Genomic DNA, 26,569 nt, shown 5'->3' with positions numbered 1-26,569 from the left:
GGCCTGCTTTAAGTAGATAAGCAGATAATGGAGGAATCAGACACAGCTGATACTGCTGAAAAGGAAAAGCTGCTTAGTCTTGGAGGGATGAGTGTCGGGTCAGGTGACCGAATCAAATTCTCAACCGGCGGGGAGTCGGGCTATCGAAGCCTCACACCTGCACCTCCTGGATTACAGCCCTCCATGAGGAAAAATAGGGATTTTTTCTCGCAGCATTTGTTTTGGAGATGAGGAAGGATTTTGGACTGTGCGCTGTCCTTTTCTGCTGAGATGCATGTCATGAGCTATGCGGGACTGCAGTGACAAAACAAATTACCAGGCACATCTGGTTGGAAATTTGATATGGAGGATACTTAAATTTTGAAATAAAAAAGGTGGTTTAAAAACCGATAAGACTTCAAATACCATTGTGCAATCTGCTGTGAGGGTGGACTTTGTGAAGTCTTTCTGTTCTCTTCCTGTCCAGTGTTTCCATGTGGAGGTGGGAGTGTACAGACAGAAGGGTCACGATGTGGGCTGATGGGTCTGCCACAAGGGAGGGCATGTCTGCCTTTCCGTTACATTGTTGTTACATTATTAAATACATGTCTGCCTTTATATTATATTAATCTTACAGTATGCTATTTACATGACTGCTTTTATGGCAGAACATGTTTGGCTATTGCTCTTCTGCTCTGGATGTGTGATTTTTAATGTGTACATGGTACAATTTGATGTGTGTGTGTGTGTGTGTGTCAGTGTTTGTTTGAAAGTGCATGTGTATGTGTGTGTGTGTGTGTGTGTGTATATGTATGTATGTGCAGCACTTGTAACCGAAAGGTTGCTGGTTCGATTCTCCACTGGGCCACTGCTGCTGTACCGTTGGGCAAGATACTTAAACCAGAATTGCCTCAGTAGATATCCAGCTGTATGAATGGATAACATTGTAAAAAACTGTAACCAATGTAAGTCGCTCTGGATAAGAGCGTCTGCTAAATACCAATAATGTAATGTGATGTGTAACTGTATGTGTAGGTGTTTATTTGAGTGTGTGTTTGTAATACTGTGTGTGTTTGTGTGTGTTTGTAATACTGTGTGTGTGTGTGTGTGTGTGTTTGTAATACTGTGTGTGTTTGTGTGTGTTTGTAATACTGTGTGTGTGTGAGTGTGTGTGTGCGTGTGTGTTTGTAATACTGTGTGTGTGTGTGTGTGTGCATCTGTGTGTGTGACAGAGTGGAGGGGTCATGCTCTGCCTTGTTTGTCTCTCAGCGCACATCCTGCCACCAATGTGGAAACTGCTCCTGAAAAGCCATGTTACAATAGCTCCCATCACTCAGCCTCAAGGTTTCATCTATTATGATTTCATGTGTCTTTTCCTTTTTTCTATCAAGGAGTTACATAAGCGCACTGGAGTGCTGAAATCTGTGCGCAGTCCATCTCAGACGCTAATGCTGCTTCTCTTATCTGGGCTTCTGGATTGACTCTTGACCTTTTAGCTAAAATGATGGGCGATTAATGGCACTTTGGCAGGAAAGATGTCATATTGAGTAATTATTCACAGAAAGCAGTAAAGCACTATCCGTGATAATGACGAAATAGTTGTGTTTGTCGCAGATGCAGCAAGCAAATGTTTTTAATGCAATTTTCTCTTTTTTTTTCTAGATGGAAGATATCATAGCCCGTATGCAAGATGAAAAAAATGGAATTCCTATCCGCACGGTGAAAAGTTTTTTATCCAAGATTCCCAGTGTTTTTTCAGGTGAGGCAAACTTTCATTTGTTTTGTTTGGTCAAGTCACATGAGGATATACAAGCATGGATTTAAAATGTGCAGGTGCCTTTTAGATGCTGTCGTACCCTTGGGCATGGCTCTTAAGCCAGAATTGCCTCAGTAAAATATCCAGCTGTATAAATGGATAACATGTAAGAATTGCAACCTATGTAAGTCGCCCTGTAAATGGCTAAATGCAATATAAATATAATAAAACAGTAAGTACCGTAGTTGTCAATACATTATTAGCATGCATATGTAAGGTTGTCAGCCTGTTCCAGACCTATCAGTAAGGTAGAATTAAAGATAAACATTGCTCCAACTTGTAATTCAAATCCATGTTTTTTAATTGGCTGGTCTAATGGCTGTCGATATTACACCCCAGGGAATGTACAGACATTGCAGGGACAATCACAAGAATAGTCAGTCAACTGCGTATGATTTAGAATAGCTCTGAGCATCTACATTCTTATGCACCATAACTGGATGAACTCAGTGACTATTGTAGTGACCCAAGTGATCCGCTTGTTTCCTGGAGCTCAGCTTCTAAAGTATTTGTGTAGAATTGCTTGATTTGTTGGCTCTTCATAGCTGTTTTACCTCATTTGGTACTGCAAAGTGGACACTTGTGCACGTCATGTGGTCAGTGTGTGTTCTGCCAGGTGGAGAGGGGTTTTCAAGGTCAGAGCGTCCTGTCACGCAGAGGCAATGTACAAGACACAGTGTCGAAATACTAGGAACAGCATCTGTCTTCTACCACTTTTCCTTGTTTAATCCTAGAAGGACTGATAAATCAGGGAGGCCATAATTGTCAAAACAATGCATTACCTTGTCTGATTTATGTCTTCGACGGGCCCTATTATCCAGGGTGACGTATTGCGCTTTCAAATGGACATTTTACACAGTCTGCAACAGGGTTCGTTGCAGGGCTCTGCTTCTGACTGGAACTTTTGAGGTAACACATTTAATTATTTCAAAGGTACAACAGCTGTGCTCCACAGGGGATTCATTCTCCAGAACTTCAGGTCTGAGGTCCAGTGCCCTTACCATTACTCCTTGCCACTGTCCCTGAAGAAATGGATAACGTGCTCTACATGCTCTACTTTTGACCATTATCTAAAGTGATAAATATCCATTCTTTCCCACCCAGTATTTGAAAACAGTAACACCACCAACTGCAGTATCAACAAAAACAACACCACAGTGTATCTGGAAATTATATGAATGAATGATATGAATGAAATCTTTATCGTCCCCTGTGGAGGAGGCGGGATTTGTTTTGTGGCATCACAAACACATAGAGTAGTGCAGATAAAAACATGATTCGACAATGAATAAAATAAATACAATAAAAATAGCAATACAGAGTCTCTGTGCTAAATGCTAACTGCTAATGGACATGTCTGCTGACCCTCAGTCAAAAGGTCACACTAGATCACAAGTGTGGCCTTCAAAAAGGCGCATCATGCTCTGCCCTGCATGGATATCATCTGATAATCAAGAGCCCAGACACAAAAATGAGTGCATCTGTGGATAGGTATCTGCTACAAGTAAACAGACAGATGAACAAACACTGAAAAACTGCCACAGATGTTCACCCAGAAAGAGAGAGAGTGGGGGAGAGAGAGAGAGAGACAGCATGTTCTTTAGCAGAGCTGGGCTTTGTTCAATAACACAGAGAAATCAGTCTAAAAATGGGAATTATGCATTAGCCAGGAAGAATCAAATCCCCTGGTATAACATGGCATAAATACCAATTTGCATTTTTTCAGTCTTCGGAAATAATTTCAATGATCCGTGGCTTTTGCTGCAATTACGACCTTTTTCAAGCCTGTATATTGAGCCTCATCTAGGCCATATGTGCTTTACACATGATAAAAGAAGACTTATGCCTAGGGAATTACTTTCAATGAATAAGGCACTATGACCTTGAGGTTTATAAAACATAAAGCCTCACCCAGTAATGCTAGAACTAATATAGTATCTAAGCATTAATTGTACACCATTTATCCCAGTATACTGTTCTGCTCTATTTTTATTTATTATTCATTTTAGCAGACAAAAATCCTTTCTTTGTGCAAACCAGCCATCTTATGAAGACCCCTAAAAATGTTCACCAAGCCGACAAATCAAACCTGTCCCCGAGCGTCGCAGCAAATAGTTTCTTTGTAAAACCTTCTTAAGGAAGGTATGAAGCATGATGATCCATGGAGCTATATTCCAACCACATTCATTTCAAAGAATAGTCAGCGAGAGAGAGAGAGAGAGAGAGAGGGAGAGAGAGGAAGAGGGAGAGAGAGAAAAAAACAATTACTGCAGATAGCCTGCATACAGGGAGGCAACATCTAATGAAGTGATCATCAGCTCTTCAAACACAGTGAGCGAGCAGTGAGGTTAGCTTATGGCAATTTAACCACATTAAATAATAACAGTGTAGCACGTACACAATTTCATAACACAATGAATTACTCAAAATGATCTGAGAGTTTTAAGGAAGCACTGAACATGATTGTAGCTCCAATCCATTTCATTTCTTTCTTTTTTTAACATGAAAGTAACACTTACTAAAAGGCTGGCTGCTGCATACCAGGTTATGTAACGTGATAACTTACATAACTGTATTTAAAAACTGACACTGCAAAGGTATGTCCCTTTGAAGCAGAATTCTCTTACACAACTTGAAATATGTTAATTTCTTATTGGATTACGATGTAAATTTAGCAATAAAGTGGTGTTTCAGGGATTTGACTGTAGATGAGAAAATTCCATATCTGGACTGCAAAGAGAGAGGTGCAAAAACAATCACATATAGGGTATATCAGGTGCCAGCAATTTAGACAATCTCTATTTGTTAATTTTTGTGTCTGCTCCCAACAAACAGGCAAAACACATAATTAATGAAAGAATAATACAACAAAACAAGGCAGATATCCTAATGCAGATCATATCATAGTTGCCTGATGAACAAGCAAATGTCTGCAGTCCACTGCTCAAATATCAGTAGAATAATAAGAATGACTGCTGTAAAACAAATGAAAGGACAAACATTTACAGTTATTGTGTGGTGAAAGATCATTAAGCAAATGAATAACAGGATGATTTGTTAGTCAAAAAGTTTAAAATGGTGATATTTACAATGCAACAGTCATATACAAATAGTGTTATATAAACGATTGAACCCATTCAAGTGTAAAACGTGGTCATGTACATATTGACTTTGGAGCAGGCTGTGTCACAGTCCAGCATTGGCAGTGATCCTCGATACAATGGTCTTGTTACAAGGAGTCACAGTCTGTCACAGTTTGAGGTCACATGCAGGGTTCAAATTACAGGGGGGATCGGAGGGATCTGACCCCCCCCAAGTAAGACTTGGACCCCCTCAAAAGAGGTAAAAACAACATTTATATATCCTTCTTACCTGTAATTGTAAATATTACAAAGTATGGTCCACTTTAGGGGTGTCTGAAATCGTATTACAAGATTCTTCCAGGCATGAATATGGGAAATACAATTACAGGTAAGAAGGATATATAAATGCCCCCCCCCGTCTTTTACCTCTTTTGGGGGGGTCCAAGTCTTACTTAGGGGGGTCAGACCCCTCCGATCCCCACATGTCTACCAGGTTCTTAATGAGAAGTTTGAGAAGTCAGTGGAGAAGTTTGTCATTAAACTATTATCATACTGTTTAGCATTGCCTGTTTTACCTTAAACACTGAAATAAGTAATGTGTATATGTGCATATGTGTGCATATGCGTGTCTATGTATATAGAGTCAATCAAAATAAGGTCAAACAGTAAAAAGTTTAACTTAGTAACACCTCAGAACTGTTCCCCTATCTTCTGCTTGAAGATCGTTCCTTTCGAGAGTACCCTGGGAGGCTTGCATGGAGTTTGAGACTGCTAGCTGTGTTTCGGAAAAGAGCACGGGGGGACATGCCACTCACTTGCAAAGGCACAGCAAGCTCTGGGGCCCCTAGAGGCCAAGCCAACTCACAGCTCAATTTAGTAGCAGACTGAAGGATATGCCAGGGGAATGAAGAAACTATCCTACCATTGGGGCCCAGGGGCAGGTTGGCATCAGATCAGAAAAGGACCCACTTTTCTGCCCTGCATCCTTTATTTTTAAAGTTTGCATTCCTTTTTTTTTTGACCCTTCTGATGATCCTTGGCGAAATGGATTCAAATTTAAAATGGCAGGCAGCCCTGTGTGCCAGCGTGCTTTCGGATGCATCCTGAGCCGCTGTTTCTCATTGGCGGAATGCCTCCTGATGCACCCTCAGCATGAAGCGCTCCACTTAGGAACCATAACAGCACACTCACTGAAACTCACACACGAAAAAAACACAGTTTCACTGCTTTCGTGTCTATTTTTTTACTTAGAGCTAAAAGAGTTCATTCCTGTGATATTTCCTCAAGGGGATACATACTCAAACACTTATTGGTACATTACTGTTACACTGTTCCGTCAAATTATGACAGCTGTCTATTTGTAGCTGTTCTTCAGATGAGGTAAGACAAGAGCAGGGACACCCAGAGTATATTCATCCCTTAGGCCCTGTTATAGCTATAACCCACTCTCCGAGCTAAATGTTAGTACTGCTCATGGTAGTGTCAAGTATAATCCTCATAGATTTATGATAGATTTGATACATTAGCATTGATTACACTGAAAGGTCTTGATTGTGCAATTCGAATTACAGACCTAATTGGTAATTGGTTTTTCGTGTTGACTTATATTGTTTGTGTGCTAAATGCATATCTCAGTGGGACCTTCAATCCCGTCTCTCATAGCACAATCTTCTATTTAATGTTAAGTCATTATCCACCAGCACAGCATTCTCTTTTACATTTATGGCCTACTGCAGGAAAATCTTGAAAGAGAAAAATTCTCTGTAGGTCACGTATTGTCATAAAAACAACACTTGTGGTTCAGTAAACAGGAAAAAAAGCCCAGATGAATCACTCCTGAACGATTTCTCGCCGTGTTAAATGGAAGTGAGATGAAATGGAATCAGGCCAGTAGATGGTAATCTCAGTGGACAGACATGTGTGTGGTGAGGAGTGACAGGCTGAACATCCAAGTGCAGAGAATGGTTAACAGAGCTGTAGGCAATAACGAGAAGTCTCAAACAAACCTGAGCAATATCAGGGAGCCAATAGGCTTATCTGTAGTATGAGAGAACGGAGGAGGAGAGATGGCAAGTCAAGCAGCAGAATTCTGTCCTAGTGTAAGATAAAACAGAGCATCACAGGGAAGGCCAGTGAAGATAATACTATAGGAAAAATAGTGAGAAATAACCGATTTCTTATTGAGAAGGGAACATGCAGCATTTCATGAGTATTGCGTAGGTAAAAGTGTCAGGAATAAATACACTGAGACATATTTTGAGAGACATGTTTTGAGAGAAGGACTGAGAGAAGTCTAGGGTAATGTCAAGGATTTTTAGAAGTACAGGAGAAAAGAGTGATAGACTCAAGTGAAGAAGAGGTCAACAGAGGGGGTGTGAAGGAGAAGGATGAAATAAGATGTCGGACGAGTGAAGCAGAGGGTTATAGTGCCGCATTCTGGACACACCCAGTACTCTTGAGTGATGGGTAAGTGGCCGCCATCTTGTGATTCATCTCTCCTCCTCTGAACTCTGTCAGTACCTGTAGAAATGATGACACGAGTGTCCCACTGCGGATACGCTGGGGAAATGCCATTTTGTAGTCATCTATAGGGGGTAAGTCTGCTAAAATAACACGCTTTCTTGCTTTTATTTTAGAGAGCTGCTGTCCAATTAAGCAATTATAAGATTTAAGACTTAGCGCAAAGTTTTGTAGATTCCGGCTTTCTTTTGAAAGTGGGTCATTGGCACGTCGCCTAACAGATGGGGAGGGGGAACAGGAATTTCTGCCGCATTAACGTATTAATTGGTGTTAAAGCCATGATTGTTTTCATCTGAGTGTGCACAAATAACAGTGCGTTGGAGAGAGGCTCGTGGAAGCTGTTCCCATAATCCTGCTTGGCAGCGCTCCCAAGAAAGTCAGCCAAAGAGGTGGCAAATCTTCAAAAAGGAGACTGGGAGATATGCGTGTGTGTGCGTGTGTTTCGGCGGGGGGGGAGTCAAGACTGGAGTGTTTCTTCAGTTCCATATGGACTCGCAGTTCCCTCTCACGCGTGCTGCCAGTGTCAGCCCCGTTCCTCAGATTTGGAGGAGAGAAAGTGATAATTAAAAGAGAATAAATTTAGCAGGTGAAAACAGCTGGTGTTGACTCGGTGTGTGAAGACGCCCGGGTGGCAGGTAGCGGTGGCAGCTCCCAACCTCGCGCTGCTCCGGCGGTGCTAATCCTCCGTTTCTTCCTGCTTGATATTCCGGTGTAGGGACACAAATGGCAATTCGTGCGGAATTCATAAACCGCTGCCAGAGAGATCGTTCCTGGGTATCACTTCTGCAGCCTCATTTGCTACTTGTTCGACATAGTTGATAGTTCTTCGTTTTGTTTAAAAGCCAGTGATGATACAACAGGATGATGGCCTCTTGGATTTTGGGGGGTTAGATGGAAAAAAATCACTGTACAGCTCGGGTTCATTCAAAGGGCTGTTTTTTTTTTAGCGAGGGGGGACTATGCATAAAAGTGAATATGCGCCACCTTTTGTGGCATGAATCTGCCTTGATTAAAAATAGACTAACTGTAATATGCCAACTTGCAGTCTTAGTGGCCTTTGTTTATCCTGTTTTAGCCCTCAGAACATTTAATACCTTAGATTCACATCAAGAAAAAGAGATCTGCTCCAAATGAGTCAGCAGTGTCTCGGTGCATCTACAAGCCCCAAACCACTGCCTTCAGTTTGTATATCTGAATCTCTGTCACAGCATTCAGGCTCTTCCCAGAGTCTTGCCATTTCAATTTACCATGGGAACATCGACTGTAAAAAGCCCTTGAAGGTGTGCAGTAGGCACTGTGGTGCTGGCAGAATCGGAGAGGATTTGTCAGGTATTACTTTTGCATTTGTTCCAGACTCACCCCTGGATTCAATCAACATTTGTCCTTAACTTTGACTTTCAAATAAATGGAAGTGTTACTTTTTTTCCAACATCAACACAATTTTTTTCTTTCACTGTTCCTGAAATGTGTTTGTGAAGTCGAAAAGTAATACTTGCATATAGTTGTCAAAAAGTAGTTCTTTGCTTTTATTTGTGTAACTGAAATTAGATGATGTTGGTTTGTATTCGTATGCAGGTAAGTAAGGAATAGAATGAGTACATATGTGACACTGAAAACAGTATATTAAATCAATTGTCCCCTTTGAACCCACGTCCAGGGCATTTTTGTAGTATATATGCTATCAATTTATTCAGCCATCTATGCACAGAAACAATTCACATAGGTCTTACCCAAGTGTACAACAGGAGGGCCCCACATGGGATTTGAACTGGCATTTTCCTGGGTATCAATGCAGTTCACTAACAAATTTGTTCATGTTTTGATTTCCTTTCAGGGTCTGATATCGTACAGTGGATGATCAAAAACCTAGGCATCGAAGATCAAGGTAACATTCTCTCTCATTATTGCTGATGCACAGTGTCTGTTTGAGACAGTGCCTTTGAGGAGAAACGGTCTTTGAATATGACATTTAAACATTAATCAGGTTCTGAGAGAACACCCTGGTAAAATTCTGTTGCACAGTATGCCTCTAGAAGTAATGTCGCCAGCGTGTTTTCAAGCAAAATTATTTGGGAAAAATGTCTTTGTTGTATATGTTTTTTAAATGGGTCTGAATCAGGTGAACTCAAAATAAAAGTAAATAAGTAACAAAAAAAAACTCGTAATCCTATAGGCGAGCAGCCGCAGCACCTTCTCTTTAGGTTTAGCTGCATTGTGGTTATATTATCTTTTCATGATGCGTTATCAGAGGGACAGAACACCTGCTTCCGTTGTGTCATGGGTGAAACCATCTGTTAACTGATCACCAGGCTGAATTATGGTCATCATTAGACTAACACAATAATTAGAGATTAATGTTTCCTAGTTTGTTGGTACCTGATAAATGTGTTCTCGTGTGCTTCTGGATCCTAAATTAAACTCCTGACCACCGCCCCCCCCTCGCTGCTGGAAGTTCTCATTAAAGAGCGACACTAGGGACTTGGTGTTGGTCGCCATTTGTTCCTATCAACGCAGTAGTCTGCGATCATTTTTCCTCTCAATTTATAAGTATCCCATGTCCCGTTGAGCACCACTTGTAACTGGAGCTGTATCTGAAAATAAATCTAAAATAAAGCACAGAGGAGGAGTGGTATGCTCTCCCAGCACACCCCCACCCCACCCCCCATCCCCCGCCAGCCTGCCTGCCTTTGGTCTGGCTGACTGTGGACAGGGAGAATCGTCTTGGGAAATCAGTGCATGATCGAGTGAGAGACAGCCAGGCAGAAGAGAAGCTTCTCTCTCTCCCTCAGAGCTCCATGCCTGCCCACCCTGTCTGACAGCACAGGCAGACCATTGCAGTAGGGATGGCAGAGGCCAGCCTCTCCTAGACCAAAGTATCACACTTTGTTCTGTGGACCACACAGTCTGCACTTTTCCACAGCTATCTCACATACAGAGGACCCTTTAGCCTCAATATGCTGTATTTCTGATGCTAGCATTTGTTGAACTATTGAAGCTCCTTAGCTTCAATAGCTTAACTACCTGTATGGTAATAATGTGGAAAATATGACTTGGGAGGGTTCAAGGAAATGGCAAGCATGGAACAGTTAGAACATTGATTGTATTGTGCTTGATAAAGCTGTTTACTTTGTCAGAATTTTGAGCATCTGTGGCCAGTTCCTACCTGAAACTGCTATTATTCTTTCATTCTGAATTTGGCCTGCTGTAACAAGCTTAACAAATGGCTCAGTGAGGAAAATAGTTTGGCAGACATCGAGGGCTGGAGGGTCTTATGTCTCAAGTAAGACTTTTAAAATAATGATTTCTGAACTGACTGCCATCATTATTCTCTGGAAATTAGGATTAGGTGTCGGCGCTCTATCCTGTGTGATTCCAGGCACCACATCCCACAGAACAGCACTGTGCACTGTGTATTTTTCCTCAAAAAAAGCAAGTAAACATGACCTCCCATCAGCTGGACAAGATCCACTGAACAAGCTTGGAAATCCCCTCATTGACAATAATGGCTTTTGCACAAAGGCTCCTCTTTACTGCTGAGTGCCTTTGAGCATAAGAGGGCTGTTTTTCCCCTTGGTGGAATTTTCCAAGGCAGGGCAAGGTGTGTCCCGTCTTTTGAGTCATCCAATGTTACTCTCCGTTCGTTACCCTAATTTAAAACGCAGATACAGTGAAAAATGTCAGCGACCATGTTTCATATTAAACAAGATCAAAACACCTGTGTGATTTTTGTGTGGTGACATCATGGTCACTTTCATATGTTTATACTAACATTTTCTCGTTCAGTACATGCTCTTATTCAGAATGACTTACAAAAAGAGGACAAATTGTATACAATAAATATGTATGAAAATGGTGCATTAAAGGAGGCCAGTAAGTAGGGTGTTGCAGTAGTTTAGGTGAGGGCAAAGGCCTGGCCCTGGAACAAGGCTGTGAAGGTAGTGAGAAAGGAGAAAATTCTTCTGATGTTATATAAAAAGAATCTACAGGCCCTACTGACCACTGCTATGTGGTCCATGAAGGTTAGTCTGCCTTTTTCTGTTGCCCTGAGGTGGATTGGGAGGCTAACACCATAGCGTTTCTGGCTGAAATTGATGTCCTGGCAGGAAGAGAACCTAGCTGGGATCTGGAGGAGGTCAGTCTCGGCCAAGCTGAGCCTCAGGTGATAATTAGACATCTACAAGAAGATGGCAGCTAGGGAAGCCGAGATGCGCGATGAAGCCTACGTTTCAGGTGGGGGAAGAAGACAGAAGAAGGTGACTGTCATCTGCATAACAGCGGCGTGGAAAAACGTGATACAGACAGAAATAACAAAGCCATGTGATGTTGTATACAGTGAGAACAGAAGGAGGCTGAGCACAGAGCCCTAGAGGATATAACTACTTGGTGATGTCATGAAAGACCACACGCCTCAGTGACGACCTTTCCTGTGTTTTTTAATAGTGTCAGATTTTATGTACATGTTCACAGCTACTTTCATACCATTAACCATGAAATTCCAGGTTAATCGAAAAATAAAAATCAATAGACCACGCCTACGTGTTTTGGCTGCTTGAGAGTCAACCTTTGATTGCATTGTGCTTTCTGATTGACTATCACTCATCTCTATGAGAAATGATTTACATCCCCATTGTGGTACTTAGACATATTTCATAATATGGAAGAATTTTAAAATAATTTTAATTTATATTTATATTTATTTCACATTTATTCACTTGGCCAGTGGCCTTATCCAGAAACATTCTGTTTGCAGCCAAGGTAAAGTGAGGCACTTTGCTCAGACGGTCCCTTGAGCCTTTTGACCTTGTGACCCTCAATCCCATAATTCCGCTATCCACTGATCATTGCTCTTCTTGGTTATCCATGAACTTTCCTAAGGCTGCTCCCAGAAGATATAGCGAGGGGAAAAATGGGATTGATGAATGTACATTTCTGATCTGCTCATTGTCTGAGCAACAGCAGGTGCAGAATTAATCGAGGGAAATGTGGGACCGGATGTGTCAGGGAGTGAGGGAACTCTGCTCGGTGGACAAATAATAAATCGGGAGACATTTGCCTGCAGCCTAATGGGCATTAATGCTCCAGATAGGGGCAGCATCAGTCTTGCCATGCCAGCTGCACTGCCAGTGTGTGTGAATGTTGTCTGATGAATTAGCCCCCAGCCACTGTCTCCTATCACAGCTCCCTTTAAAACTCTCCCAGGCCCCGTTTGAGAGGTTTTTTTTTTTGGGGGGGGGGTGACCTTGGACATTAATGCGTGAGTTGGGGTTTTTGTGAGTGCTAGATGATGATGGAAAGAAGCTGAAGGATGAGATGTAATGTGTGTTTTGTGTGCATGGGTGTGTGTGCATGTGTGTGTGTGTGTATGTGTAAATACCTAAGTGTATGTTAGGATTTTGCTTAAAGCTTAGTCTTTCTGTTTTTTGTGGTGGCATGAGATTTGCTTGAGTGGTGATGTGCATATTCATGCTCCCAGAATGCCTTTTTCCCTTCCTCTGCAGTCTAATCCTCCACCTCCTCCTCTCCTTTAGAGAAACAATTCACTTGAAGAGCTGGTTCCCACTCTCACTCAGTCTCTCTCTCTCTCTCTCTCTCTCTCTCTCTCTCTCTCCCTCCTCCACTTTAGGAGTAATATGTACAAAAATCCCTTATATACAGTATGATACATTTCCCTCTTTCATTTTTTTTTTGATGCAGCAATTTAATTTTACGCCCAAAGACAAAAAAAGGGAACACGATGCCATCAACGTAGGGAACGCGGTGTGGGCTGCGGAGGGGTTGTTTGCTTGCCGAGTTCTGCACAGAGGATGTTGTGGCTGTCAGTTTGAGATGGCATGACGGTTGCCCCCGCGGTGAGGTGCGTTGCGGCGCCCAGTGCTGGCACCCTCCCGCCGCTGTGGCAATAATCAGAACGCCCCGCGGAGGCACTGATTGCTCCCTCGGCAGGTGCCGTCACAGCATTCCTACCGCTCCCCCAGTGGCGCGGGCGATTTCCGGTGGGGGCCGGCCTTTCACCCCGCTTGTTTTCCTACTCTGTCTGCCACGCCGTTCCTGAGACCCTTTCCCCTCTCTCAGGGCGGCTGGAAAACCAACCCCTTCCCGCTGGAAGGGCAGTCCTTTCATAGCTCGGGTCTGCTGTGTCATCTAATCCTGTCAACGGTTTACTGTGCGTTATCTTCCTGCCAGCTGCGCAGTTCAAGACACGTGGCATTAAATAGATGCAGGGATGTTTGCATTTGACAATAGACTGCAGTAATTCACTGTCTGCCTATGTGAGGCAGTAACACTCCCCCTCCCACACACACACACACACACACACACACACACATAAACACACACACGCGCGTGCATCCCCGCCCTCCCTCCTGCTTGCATCAATTCAATATAAAACTGTGGTGGAAGGTCAAAGCTAGTGACGTTGTCAGCTGTGGGCCAGATTGCTGCTCGGAATTGTAGCATATTTTCCATACGGCGTGCGTACAGCTGGTAAAAGAAGTGCGACCAGATTATGCTTCAAGACACGTGAATACGGAAGAAAAAATGTAACGTTAAATATTTCACGATATCAGCCCTCATGAACAATTCAGTATCCCAGGCAAATCAGCGCTGAAGTATGGGACTTATTTTCATTATATATGAAGGCTGAGTGCTGTATCCATAAAACTGGAACAATAGCATGTGATATGCTAATAAGGTGGCTTCAGTTATGTTTCCCCTGCGGGAGCTTTGATAAACAGCACCGTTTACTGTGAAATTTTCAGTTTTAAACTGTATTGTGAATCTAACACACAGTTGATGCATTAGCCACAGCTTTGAATGTAATGCGATTTAGTATTATTTTTAAATATTCAGTCAGTTTTTTTTATTTGTTTAATTAGTTACAACTGTAATTTAGAAGTTTTTTTGACTCAAATTGAAGTCCACAACTTGTCATACAAGATCATAATGGACAGTAATGCTGTGAATATATTAGCTTTTTTAATAACACTGCAGGCATTGAAGATGCTGTGGTAGAGGTGTCCCTGTGTAGGATGAACAACAAAGATTTGCAGGTAGGAGGTGTGTTAGTTTATCATTAAATCCGAATTAATTTGAGGATTCATCTGCCACAGGGCTAAAAATAACCCTCTGAAACTGCATCGCTTGTGCTCTTCTCTGATTAAAAAGCTATAAAAGCGCACTTTTAAAAAACAAAACAACGAAAGGAACGGCCGGCTTGACCTTCAAAGCAGGGAGAGATAATGCGCCTGTGCTGTGGGATGCTTTGTGGGTAATTGATTTACAATTGCGCGTTTGAAATGGAATCGCCAGAAGGGTACAAAACATCGGACAGGTGGTGCGCCAAACTGTGGTGTCATTTCTGTACGTCTAAATATAGCGGCGGCAGAGGCCCCTGTGAGATGACTAACCGCCGTGAAACGGCAAAACATGAGGCAGTCCTGATGAGCGCGCGGCGCTGGGCACCGGCAATCCCCGGTGCCGCTCACAAACTGCCCCTGCTGCTGCCGTGCCCCCCCCCCAAAACTGCACCTCTCTGAGGGGGACAGTCCTGCTGCGGGCCCTTCCCTCTAATGGAGACATCAGTGAGGATGGCTGTTTGTAATAATAATAATGACAATAATAATAATAATCGTAGTAAATTACATATATACACTACCAGTAAAATGTTTGGACACACCTGTTCATAGAAGGATTTTTCTTTATTTTTACTGTTTTCCACATTTTGGAATAATAGCAAAGACATTAAAACTATGAAATAACCCAAATGCACAATTTTGCAGAAAAATTGTTAAACAAATCAAAACTACCTTATATTTTAGAATCTCTAACATAGCCAAAACACATTTTTATAATTTTTTTAGAACAAAATTCATACATAGGTGTCAATGTCACTATTTATTTTTGTGAAACAAATTTCAAGCATTATAGTCTTTAGATCAAAATGTCTTTGAATGCATGTTTCCCATTATCCTAATCAGGTGTGTCAAAACTTTTGACTGTAGCTTTCATGGATCCAAAAGCGCTGTGCAGGTAGGGGAAGGAGTGTGACTGACTTCAACCTACCACCAATGTCTATGACCCACCTGACCAACAGAAGCTCATGCACGGCTGCCATATCTCATTGAAAGCACAGCATCTCAAACAGCACAGTGTCCCCATCAGTGCACTGGGTAATTTGTTTTCTACTTATTCCATGGGGAGAATGCCTCTTTCTGGCCCGTGGACACCGCTTCCAGCAGCAACCTGTTTTTCCTGGAATCTCTCCCATCCAAGTGCTAAGAAATCCCAGCCCTACTTAGTATCAGCTACCAGGCAGGAGAAGGCTAAGGGGTGGCAGAGCTGCTTGAAGTAGCATGACAACTGATGCTATGACTCAGTTCTGCTCATCTTGCTTTTTTCCCATTCTGCGCAGTTACTGTCAGGGCTGTAGGTTCTACAAGGAAGTGATGGTCACATGAGCATGCATAAGGTCGACGAACACTATATATAACCTCTAATGGAGTATTACGCTGTACTTTGTCTTCATTGGTACTTATTGTTCTTCATTGATGATTCACCTCGGTTTTCATGGCTGTGTCTTTAAACTTTGACTGTAATGCCAGGATAACCACGTCCATTTCCGCATTTTTCCAGTTCTCAGCATTCAAACCCTCAAACACCAAGCAAAGAAAATAGCATCACACCACCTCCTATTGTTACTCCTCCCCCAATTAAGCATACCTCTGTGTTCTCCCTCCACTTGTCCAACATTTTAAATTTCAGAATTTGGAATATAAACATAGGATTGCAGGAAAATACATGTTAGCTGATTCGTTAATAGTCTCCTCTGAAGGTCCCCCCTCTCCTGAGGGATTTTCAAGGGATACATTTCTAACTGAAAATTGAGACATGGGTTTATTGACTTTTTTTCAGATCCTCTGTTCACGTGAGTCTTTAATGAATTTTGCATCCAGGTACTGAAACAGACACAGCGCCATTCTGAAGCCCCACTTCAAAGGATTCTCTCACATTAAGGGAATAAATGTACTGAAATATTTATGACCGCTGTTTTATTTATGCGAAACCCTGGCTCACATTTGTTCCAAAAAAAACCCCTCTGCTGATAAAGAGACTACTGACATAAAACGGACGGCTTTGTGTTCCAGTTGAGGCCCTTCATCTGGGGACCCTAATGGCGGCCCACGGCTATTTCTTCCCCATCTCGGACCACGTGCTGACGCTGAAGGACGATGGCACGTTCTACAGGTTTCAGGTGAGCGCGGAACACCATGGCGGGGAAAACCAGGGGCCTCCGTGATTCTGTGGCTCCTCTGGGCACCAGGGGATCTAGCTGTAAGGATGCTGCCAGGGGAGAGCGGGGAGCTGGAGGAAGGTGAAGGTGCTTCACTGCCTCGAGCAGCTGCACCTGGATCAGAATCAAAATTTTACATAAAATAGTTGGAGGCAGATTGAGGACAAGCAAGCTGATCATAGATCTGTTGCTGAGGGCACACAGTATCCGGAGACTGGGGTAATTTTAATATCCTGCTTTAGTCAACTCAGAACTTGGGTGGAGTGGCCAGCCAAATGGATTATGGCAGAAATGTGGTGACCTGAGTCCCCAGAATAGACCCTCAGCACAAACCTGCCCTAAGACTTTCATCCCGTTCAAGGAATTGGGGGAGGGGGGGCTGAATACCAGAGATGAACAGGAGAATTTCTAGAATGAATGATTTTTACATTAAATCAGTTCTACTGATGGAATTGATCGGTTTTTTTTTGGTTCACATTATGGAGATAATCTAATGTATGCATGCTGTCTGCTTGCTTATATGAATGAACTGTGGGATCACTGGAGGTATCAGGCTTGTCTGTTGCCGGCTTCATGTTCCCAGAGTCCCCAGCTCCTTTAGCGGTTTTTCAGCGCCGGTTCTCACGGGGGCAAGCAAAATAAAACGTTTAAGCGCCGAACATATTTCAAATGTCATATCCTATTAGTATATTCTTACAGGCACAAATCAGAGCACATCACGTAATACTCTCTGCTGTCTTGGAAGCTGAGACACTGCAGCCCAATGCTAACTAGATCTCTGTGCGTATTTGTGGACCTTGGCGAGAACGGCAGTATCAAGCAAAACACATTCCAAGGGTCAAACGCACCAGATTGAGATGCTGTTACCGCACTTCTCTGGGTGTTGTGATCATTTCGATTTAGATTATGACAAAGTGGCCTGAAATGTTGTTAGGGCACCTCTATAGTAGGTGCAGTAATAGGATTTCTGAGGTATTCTCTCCAGTTCTGATTGTAATCTCAAACCTGCTGCTAACCTCCATGGAGGTCGCTCGGCTGATGCTTGAATCACTCAATTTCTTTACAAAGGGAGACAACATACAGATGAGTCCCTCACCAAGAAGAAGTCTGTTTTTCCTGCAGTGAGAAATACTATTCCTCTGAATAATGTGTACTGAGTCCGGAAAAAAAATAACTTTTCAGTCCATTCATTCATGTATGTTTGTAGGGGAAAAGTATATAGATCTGTGATATTGATGAAATGTTTTGCCGTCAGTTTGATCAGTTGATCGTCTGTGACTGACTGCGCTACACTTGAGTGACTTCAGCTGTTGCATAAGCTCTGCGTCACCTCATTAGTGAGAGAGGTGGGTGTGCACAGGTAATGGCTCGATTCATCCTGCTGAATGTCAGACTTTCTGAAAATCAAGGAAGGATGGCAAACCAACCTGTCTACCTGCTGTATTTCACTTACACATGGTCAAAGTCTCTGTGGGGTGTGCTGATATTTTGTTCAATAGACATTCTGCCCTATTCATATCTGGTGACCAGCATTTGCAATAGACATTTGCCTTTGCAATAGGGTTTCAATAGGGTTGATCATCAGGATGGTCTTCTTTAAACATTACATTACATTACATTCATTTAGCAGGCGGTATTATTCAGATCAGCTTCCAGCACAATAGAACATAAGTGTATCCATTCAAGCTAGAACCAGACCAGTGAGTGAGAGCATAACACTATCGAAGCCCTACCCCAAGTTAACTTGTGCAACCTGAGTAGATACGGGAAGCCAAGTATACTACCACACATCAGAATCCGAAACAGAATCCAAAACAAATAGCGATACTACACCTAAAATAAACAGCAAGTAATACAAGTAGCAGGTGTTAGGGGGTGGGGACTGAGCTGGTGGAAGCAGTGGAAGCCGTACACCTGTGACACGCGCTGTGCACCAGATCTCAGACGCTGCAGAGTCTCCTATTTCCCCTTGCACAGCCCCGACGGTTCGTGCCACTGTCTTCTGAGCCCTCAAGGTGTCATCGCGGCTAATCCCAAGGATGTTTCATAAGGGCCCGTGTCTGTCACGTCCTCGTCCTGCGAGAAAGCCGTTGTTACGCGGGCGGCGCGAGGACATGCACCGTCCCGCCGGAGCGTTGTCACCTCAGGATGAGGCCGCTGGAAAGTTGTGAGGTCCCAGGACTCGCGGCGCCCTGTGGTGGCATGAAGGCGTTGTTCCCTCGAAAGAGTGGACAGCGTTGCTTTCTTCTTCGTTTTTTTCCCTTCCTTGATTTTCACCATGCTCAACATGAAATCCTCTCATCACATCTGCCCCACCACCTCTCTGACTAATGGGATGACGCGACGCTTATGCAACTGCCAAAATCACTGGAGTGTATAGCGGTCAGTCATGAAAAAAAAAAAACAATTAATCAAATTGATGCTAAAAACGTTTAATCAACATCCAGCAGCCATACACTTTAATTGTCTGAAAAAAAATTAGTAGAGTGATGACTTTCTTTGATGCTCCGTATGCTGCATTTTAGTTACACATAGAATAATAATACTTAAATGACAGGAAAAACAGTGAAATCCTTATCTCTGTACAACTTGATGATTTCAGTCATATTTGGTTTTTTTCTTTATTTCCCCCCCACAGACTCCGTATTTCTGGCCTTCAAACTGTTGGGAACCAGAGAATACTGACTATGGTGAGTGAAACTCATTAGCAAAGAAGGCTTTTAAACAAATGCTCCAGATTATTGTTGTTGTGCTCTTCATTTGTAAATCACCATAGAAAAGGTGGAGATCTACGTGGCTGTTTGGCTTGCCCTTTGCCAGCTACCAGACTCACTCATAAAAGTATTTCACTTGACAAACAGCCTTATTGTTTTCCTTCATGAAATATGTGAATGTAGAGAAATACAAATGACAACTGATATCTGTGCAAGTACGAAGCTAAAGAATTTAGTAGCTTTCTGACACGATTTTTGGTAAGTAAGTATTTCTGATCTTAAGCATTTTCATTACTGTCCTGCCTTATTTAGAATTTGTGAACATGACCCAGGTTTTTACAGCACTCATAGTGAAATGCAGGTTATAAAACCCAGTTATTTGCTAGTGTGGTGCTAGCTAAGATTACAACTACTAATCAATTAGCTAAATTACAAACCAAGGATGTTCTCATCTTGTTTGACACTGAATGATTAGCCATGTCTATTTATCATGAAACATATGATTAATTCCTACAGGCTCAGGATGAAATCTATAGATGGACCGGGGACAGGCAGCAACTACGCTAGGGTTATAATTAACATTATCGGACAGCTGTGGGCTCCATTAACCAGTGAATGCTGAACTTATAGCTACAGGGTTTGATATATGGATCTAAGTCCATGTTCTCCAATTGACCAGCCCTGACATGCATTCAGTTCAAAGTGCTAATCTGTTGCCTGGGAGTCATTGAGAGCTTGCTCCCTTCTTGTGAACCTTTAATGAACTCTCCATGGTGGAAACAGGGCTTTGATGGCTACCATGAAAGAACGTACTGTTGCCATAATCTTGTTATCTCTGCTTTCCTTCCCGCTGTGGTTGGGAATTCATCACACAGGCATGATCTTTTTTCTGTAGAGGAAGCGCGGGCATATTAATGCACCCATTTCAGCTCTCGCCTCAATTTGAGTTTTTAGTTCTTTGAAAGTGTGCTTCCAAAGCAGTTTATAGACATTGATTACTATGTAAACAACAACAGGGGGGATTGTGATGATTATGGTAATTTGTGTCCTGAATGTCCTAATTTCCTGAACCATAAAACAAAACAAATTTTAACACACACACAAACTTGCATGCAAAATAAAAATGATTTATCATGCTCTGCTCAAGTGAAGAGCCCAGACATTGGTAAGGACAGGGAAGGAGTGTGGCATAGTGGTGAGGAGCAGGGCTCATAACCAAAAGGTTGCAGGTTTGAGTCCTCAATTGGGCACTGCTGCTGTACCCCTGGGCAAGGTACTTAACCCAGAACTGCCTCAGTAAATATCCAGCTGTATAAATGGGTAACTTGTAAAAACTGCAACCTAAGTAAGTTTGTCTGGATAAGAGCACCTGCTACACCCATGACAACCTGTGCCTGTTCATTTCTTAGCCATTCCCCATCTCTGAGAATGCAGGTGTAAACCCTGAGGCCCCCAAGTATATTGTACCTATAGTTGGCCGTCTAGAAATGGCATTAATTTCTCCAAGCCATATAAATAAGTACCTGTTACCATTTTGGTGCTTAGTGAGAGCACTGCAGAATTCATGCATAAAACTTCTGCCCTTGACCCACTGATGAACCACTCTATGGTGCCATATGTCCTTTGTAGTTTTGACCTGCCCTCTTTCAACGGAGGTCCAACTTGGGATGCTGGGTGCTGTGTGCGTCCTGGTCCATCCCTGAACACCTCACTCTTCCCTCTCACATCGCTCCGTTCCTCACAGGAACAGGGCCAAAGAGGAGAATCTGTCAATGGTTTGCTGCTCGGAAACCATGTAGGAGTGTTCAGTCATCTGATTTTTCACATGAGGCACTGGTGTACAGTGTGTTCTGTCATCGACAGTGGAATCCGATCCTATAACAATTAGCATAACAAGTTTGTCACCTGATGTGGAAATGCACTCATTCATGGTCCATGGCAAGGATGAAAGATTGGGAAACTTTCTGTTTGATGAGCAATGGCATTTTTTCCCGAATGGTCTCTCCATTAGTTGCACCTGCCATGCAGTAAGTGACTGGTGCTCCATCCACTACGCCTGGGCAGAGCTTGCACCAAGAGTGTCCTCTTCTTTACAGCTCCACCAAACGTCTGAGCGTACTGTCCAGCGTCTGGTTAAAACCTTCCCCCAGGCCATCTGTCTCGGGGTGGTAGGACGCGACAAGCTGACACCCACCTAATCCCCAAACACTGCGTGCTCGCAAATCACTAATGAAAATTTCGCTTTCCACTGCGACCAAGTGGCCCCCGCCGGGTACATTGCTATGTGTGTAAAAGTGGTTTTAATTACAGACATGGGGGTCAACCAGAAGGAACCGAAGTACTGGGGTAATTAATTACATCCATGTACACACACACAACAAGAGGAATCCACTGGCAATCCTCGCAAAGGGTTTCAGGCAGTCTCATTGCATGTTGCAGGGTGATACCATGTCACATTATATAAAAATCTACTTCTTTACCCTTTTGTTTAGAGCATTCCACCCTGATTTTAGCAGGTTGTGAGCTTAATTGCCAACCAAGTCAAACCGAAGACCCGTGGCCCTCTGCTTGGCTTTGAGAATTGAAAGAAATTGATTGGAGTTAGGACCCTGAGATAGGCTGGTGTGCTATCCTGGTGATGTGCTTGCATGTTGGTCTGCTCCATGCTGCTGAATTTTGGAGATGCTCCAGCCCTGTTAGTCACCCAAACTGGAGCATGACTACATCCTTTCTCAAGACCACATAACACCCAAATCAAATAATTTATCCACTAATGACTAAATAAGACTGATCCTTTATTTTCACTCTTTATAGCTGGATCACGACTATGTACCCTCTCAAGACCTCATAATACCCCAGTCAAAAAAACAATTTAAAAATTTTAAAAACAATTTATCCACCAATGATGAATGCCAAAAGTCTGTCCCTTTGTAGTTACAGATACACTTCATTATTTCACATGTTGTGGCTTGCCATGAATTCACCCTAAAATACCTTCTGGTGGTTCGCTGACTGCCTGTATACACCGGGGAACAAATCCTTGCAAACATCAGTCCAATACCTCCCTGTATCATCCATTACAGTCACTGGTTTATTAGTCATGAGAATTGGACAGGATTATTTTCCTCCCATTGGTTCCTGGGCCAAGAGAGGCACCTATGTTTTCCCCCGGGGGGGCCTGCAGTCGGGGGTATTTCGAGATGTGCGCTCTCCCAGCTGTACTTAAGGCATGTCCACTTCTCCCTTCGAGACCACCCACTTCGCTGCGTTCACCCTCAGCTCACAAGTGATGCTCACTGGATGTGACGTCTCTGACCTGCTTTGGATCGAATGCCCGGCTAACACTGCAGGAAACCTGCCCTGCCCGAGACCCGAGGGCCCCACGGCTGTCTGGGCAGAAACTGTAATTCATCTGTCTCTCGTACGGACAGTGAAAAGACCTCCGTGATTCAGGCACCTCCCACCACTGCGGCATTTACGCTTGGTGCAACAACAGCCGCAGGTGCCGGCACATGATGCTCTTTTCCGTGATTATTCAAAACGGAGCAAATTTCAGGTTTGATATCACTTGTAATTTCAGATGAAGGCCTTTTTGAGATGGGAGATATGTTTCCTTGTTGATCTCATACATGATGAATGTGAATTGTTTCGAGTTGTCCTGCCCCACAGGCACAAGAGCAATGCTGGCTTCAAACGTCAGAAGAGACATTAGGGAAAAAAAATCGGATCGCTTTTTTTTTGCTGCTCAAAAACAGCTGCTGTTATCTGAAATTTTGGGAATGTTCTGTTTATCAGGCACTTGTAGTTGACTTTTTGGGAACAGGCTCAAAGATTGCTGATGTGCTGCAACCTCTTCATGGTTCAGAGACAACACAGAGCCTGGCAGACAGAGCATGTGCGAGTCTCGCTTCCCGGTGGCGGGGAGTGGTCACGGCTGTGGCAGGAATTCAGAGGGCGCATGCCCGATTGTGGGTTCTGGTGACGTCAGTGGTGTCACCCCAGCTTAGACAATTGCCAAAGCCTCTCTTAGAAAATGACATTGCATTACTGTCCTTTATCAGAGACTCTGAATCAGCAACCATTTACAAGCCCTACTCCTTACCACTATACTGCTCAGCTGCCCAAATTAACCACAACTTCACTTGCTACAGTTATGGTGACTTTTTGGTGGTCTTAGCAAGAATAACATTGCCCAGCTACCTCAGGCAGTAGAGCGTGAGAATCTCAGTCTCAGGGTGGTGGGTTTGAGACCTATGGAGGGCGTTGCCTTTCCATGAAAGATACATCCTTGTGCAAGATGGTGCTGAAATTTGCAAAGGTTCAAAACTTGAAGTGGTAAGGAACAGTGCTCTTTACTGACAGGTTACCAGTTCAATTCCCCATTAGGGCATTACTGTTGTGCACTTGAATTGCCAGAATTGTCTCAGTAAATATCCACCTGTACAAATGGATGATGTGTGAACTGTAACTTATGAAAGTTGCCCTGGAGAAGAGCATCTGCTAAGCAACTAAATCTAAATGTAGACACTGTTGAAATTATTCTGCTGTTCCAAATATTGTCCCTGTCAGTGTCTCCGTGGTGATGGCAGGCTTCTTCCTACAGCACAGCAAACGAGGCCATGTGTTACTCACTGGGCAGAATTCAGCATTGTATATAGAATTTAGTAGAAAAACTGTGCTCCTTTCTGTGAAGGAAGTATGTCAAATTTTAGGTTACTTCCCGCAGTGACCGATGACGTTCTTTGCTCTCTCAAACTCTCTCTGAAAGTGATCACATGAGTTTTCTTTTGGGCACCACTTTAACCTGGGTTGTCCCATTTAAGTGACCAGGTGTAGAGATCACTGTGTTAGAGGCTGTTTGAGGTCTTTCTCTGCTGTGTATCACAGAGAGAGGACAGATTCTGCAACGCTGTAATTTATTTTCCACATTTCTCTCTCCCATATGCATACACCTGCATACATGCACCCATATACACGCACACGAACATGCAAGACATGTACATATTACCCATACACACAGGCAAACACACAACTGAACATGCAAAAATGCATGCACACGCTTTTATTGGCTGACCATAAGAACTTAATTGCTTTGCCAATTCACATTTATCTTGTCTTGCAGAAGGTTGTCAGATAAGCCTTTCTTTGAGTCTAATGGATTATTTTCCTTTATCTTTTTAAATACATCTTAATTCAAACCACAGCACAACATGCAAACATCTCATTTATCTGATATTAGACAAAATGAATGTGGTTTTCCTTAGCAAGAAAGCAAGCTGGAATGAAGCTTACAATTTGTATATTTTTCACCATAAACAAATGACAAAATCAATGAACATAGAATACCTGTCAAAAATTTGGGCAGACCTGATTAAGATAGTGGGAAATGTATTCAAATACATTTTTCTCTAAAGATGTATGCATAAATCCTTCAAATTTGTTTCGTAGACAAGTACAGATAAAGAGGATGATGTCTATGTATGAATTTCTTTCCAAAAAAAGTATTTTTAAAAAAATATTTTTTGGCTATTTTGAAGAATCTAAAATATAAGCTAGTTTTGATTTGTTTATCACTTTTTGCTGCAAAAATTCCATTTGTGCCATTTCATAGTTCTGATGTCTGTTAATCTAAAATGTGGAATATAGTAAAAATAAAGGAAACCCTTCTATGAGTAGGCGTGTCCAAACTTTTGACTGGTACTGTATGAATACAGAAAAAATATATAAATAAATCTTCTAACATATTATTGTAAATACTTTCTCTAACCCCATGGTGATGGTAAGTGATTCTGTAGCTTAACCTTTAACAAAACTCAAAGCCATGGGCAGCAGCTCTAGGCGCTCCCAAAAGAAAGAAAATGGCGGTTTACATTAACGCAGGCCCTGATGTAATCAGCAGCAATACGGTTGCCCTGGCTCTCCTCGCTCATGGCTGGAGAATGCCGCTTTTATGGAAACAAATGATACGAGCAGTGCGGTTGTCTGCTGTGCCCTTGAGTCCCTCCGTATGAAGGACTTCACTTTTGTGGTTCATGAATTCCGTCAGTGCTGAGGAATGGCATTGGCGTCTTCCACGATCACGGACTCTGTTGAAGGCAAAAGCATCCCATCGCGACAGGGTTCTGATAAAGGCACTGCACCATAACAGTCGGAGGAAAATGACGACGTGTTTGGATTGCTAGAAAACATGTCAAGAGTTGTATTGGCCAGGTATGGCTTGTAATTTTTTGGAAGATGAATATGGTACCAGTAAATAACAGTATAGACATAGAATAATAGCAATGACATCAAAACTATGAAATAACACAAATGGAATTTTGTAGTGACCAAAAAGTGTTATTAACAAATCAAAACTATATCTCATTATACTATCTCTATTTATATCTGTCTAAAAATGTCTTTGAATGCACGTTTCCCATTATCTTAATCAGGTGTGTACAGACTGGTACTGTATCTATACTTACCCACCGTTCCTGTCTGTAACTCAGAGATGTTCTGTACACGTTCTGTAAACTATGCTTCGAACAGATAAAGACACAATGCTGGCTGTGTGGAAATATTGTAAAATGATCACTTGTGAACTCTGAGAGAGGTGATGAGGAATGGGATATTTTCACTGTTTTTCTAACCTCACATCATCACCCAGCAAGATCTTCACAAGGAAATTAACAGCATTAAATTGGTCCTCATCTGTATCCATCAAGGCAAATTGCCACCTGACCAGAAAGGACATGCTTCTGGAGTTTTGAGGGCTTAGGTTTGCCTATGCGCTGTCGTTTTTTGCTGGCATACAGGGGTTGTGTATTCTCTCGGGGCGTTTCTGTAGCAAACACCAGTGTGATTTATAGTGTAAGGTCTTTATGAAGTCTTGTCAAATGCCTCTTCTCTGTCACGCCTTTGTTCCAGCAAGGAGTGATTTGTTCGTTGTGTAAGGCATTGTATTTTGAAACCGGTGAACATTGTAAGACACCTTGAATGAAGACATCAGCCAAATCAATAGACAGTGTGAAGCTGTGGAAGTAGACAGTTTGCCTCTGCGGCTTGTGGAAACATCAACCCCCTTTTTAAATGCACAAAAGTCGGCTGCTCAAAATAAGTGTTTCTCCCTCCCACCGATTTTATTGGAATCTTTCTTTTTGTGATTCTATTGCCTGTGTCTTCATTGAGG

General features: G+C 42.6%; 1 protein-coding gene across 1 annotated transcript in view; it reads left to right on the top strand.

Moving 5' to 3' along the window:
• The window catches only part of rgs7b (regulator of G protein signaling 7b), an 80,704-nt gene that overhangs the window by 35,307 nt on the left and 18,828 nt on the right, over positions 1-26,569 (top strand). The window contains exons 3-6 of the mRNA XM_036524676.1: positions 1,642-1,738; positions 9,233-9,283; positions 16,542-16,648; positions 19,326-19,377. Of these exons, the coding sequence (XP_036380569.1) occupies positions 1,642-1,738; positions 9,233-9,283; positions 16,542-16,648; positions 19,326-19,377 (307 nt within the window). The remainder of the gene's footprint in view (positions 1-1,641; positions 1,739-9,232; positions 9,284-16,541; positions 16,649-19,325; positions 19,378-26,569) is intronic.

Source organism: Megalops cyprinoides, chromosome 1 (assembly GCF_013368585.1).
Source record: "Megalops cyprinoides isolate fMegCyp1 chromosome 1, fMegCyp1.pri, whole genome shotgun sequence".
Taxonomy (NCBI): Eukaryota; Metazoa; Chordata; class Actinopteri; order Elopiformes; family Megalopidae; genus Megalops; species Megalops cyprinoides.
Note: the sequence above shows the minus strand (reverse complement) of the source record. Positions and strands in the feature narration are given on the sequence as shown.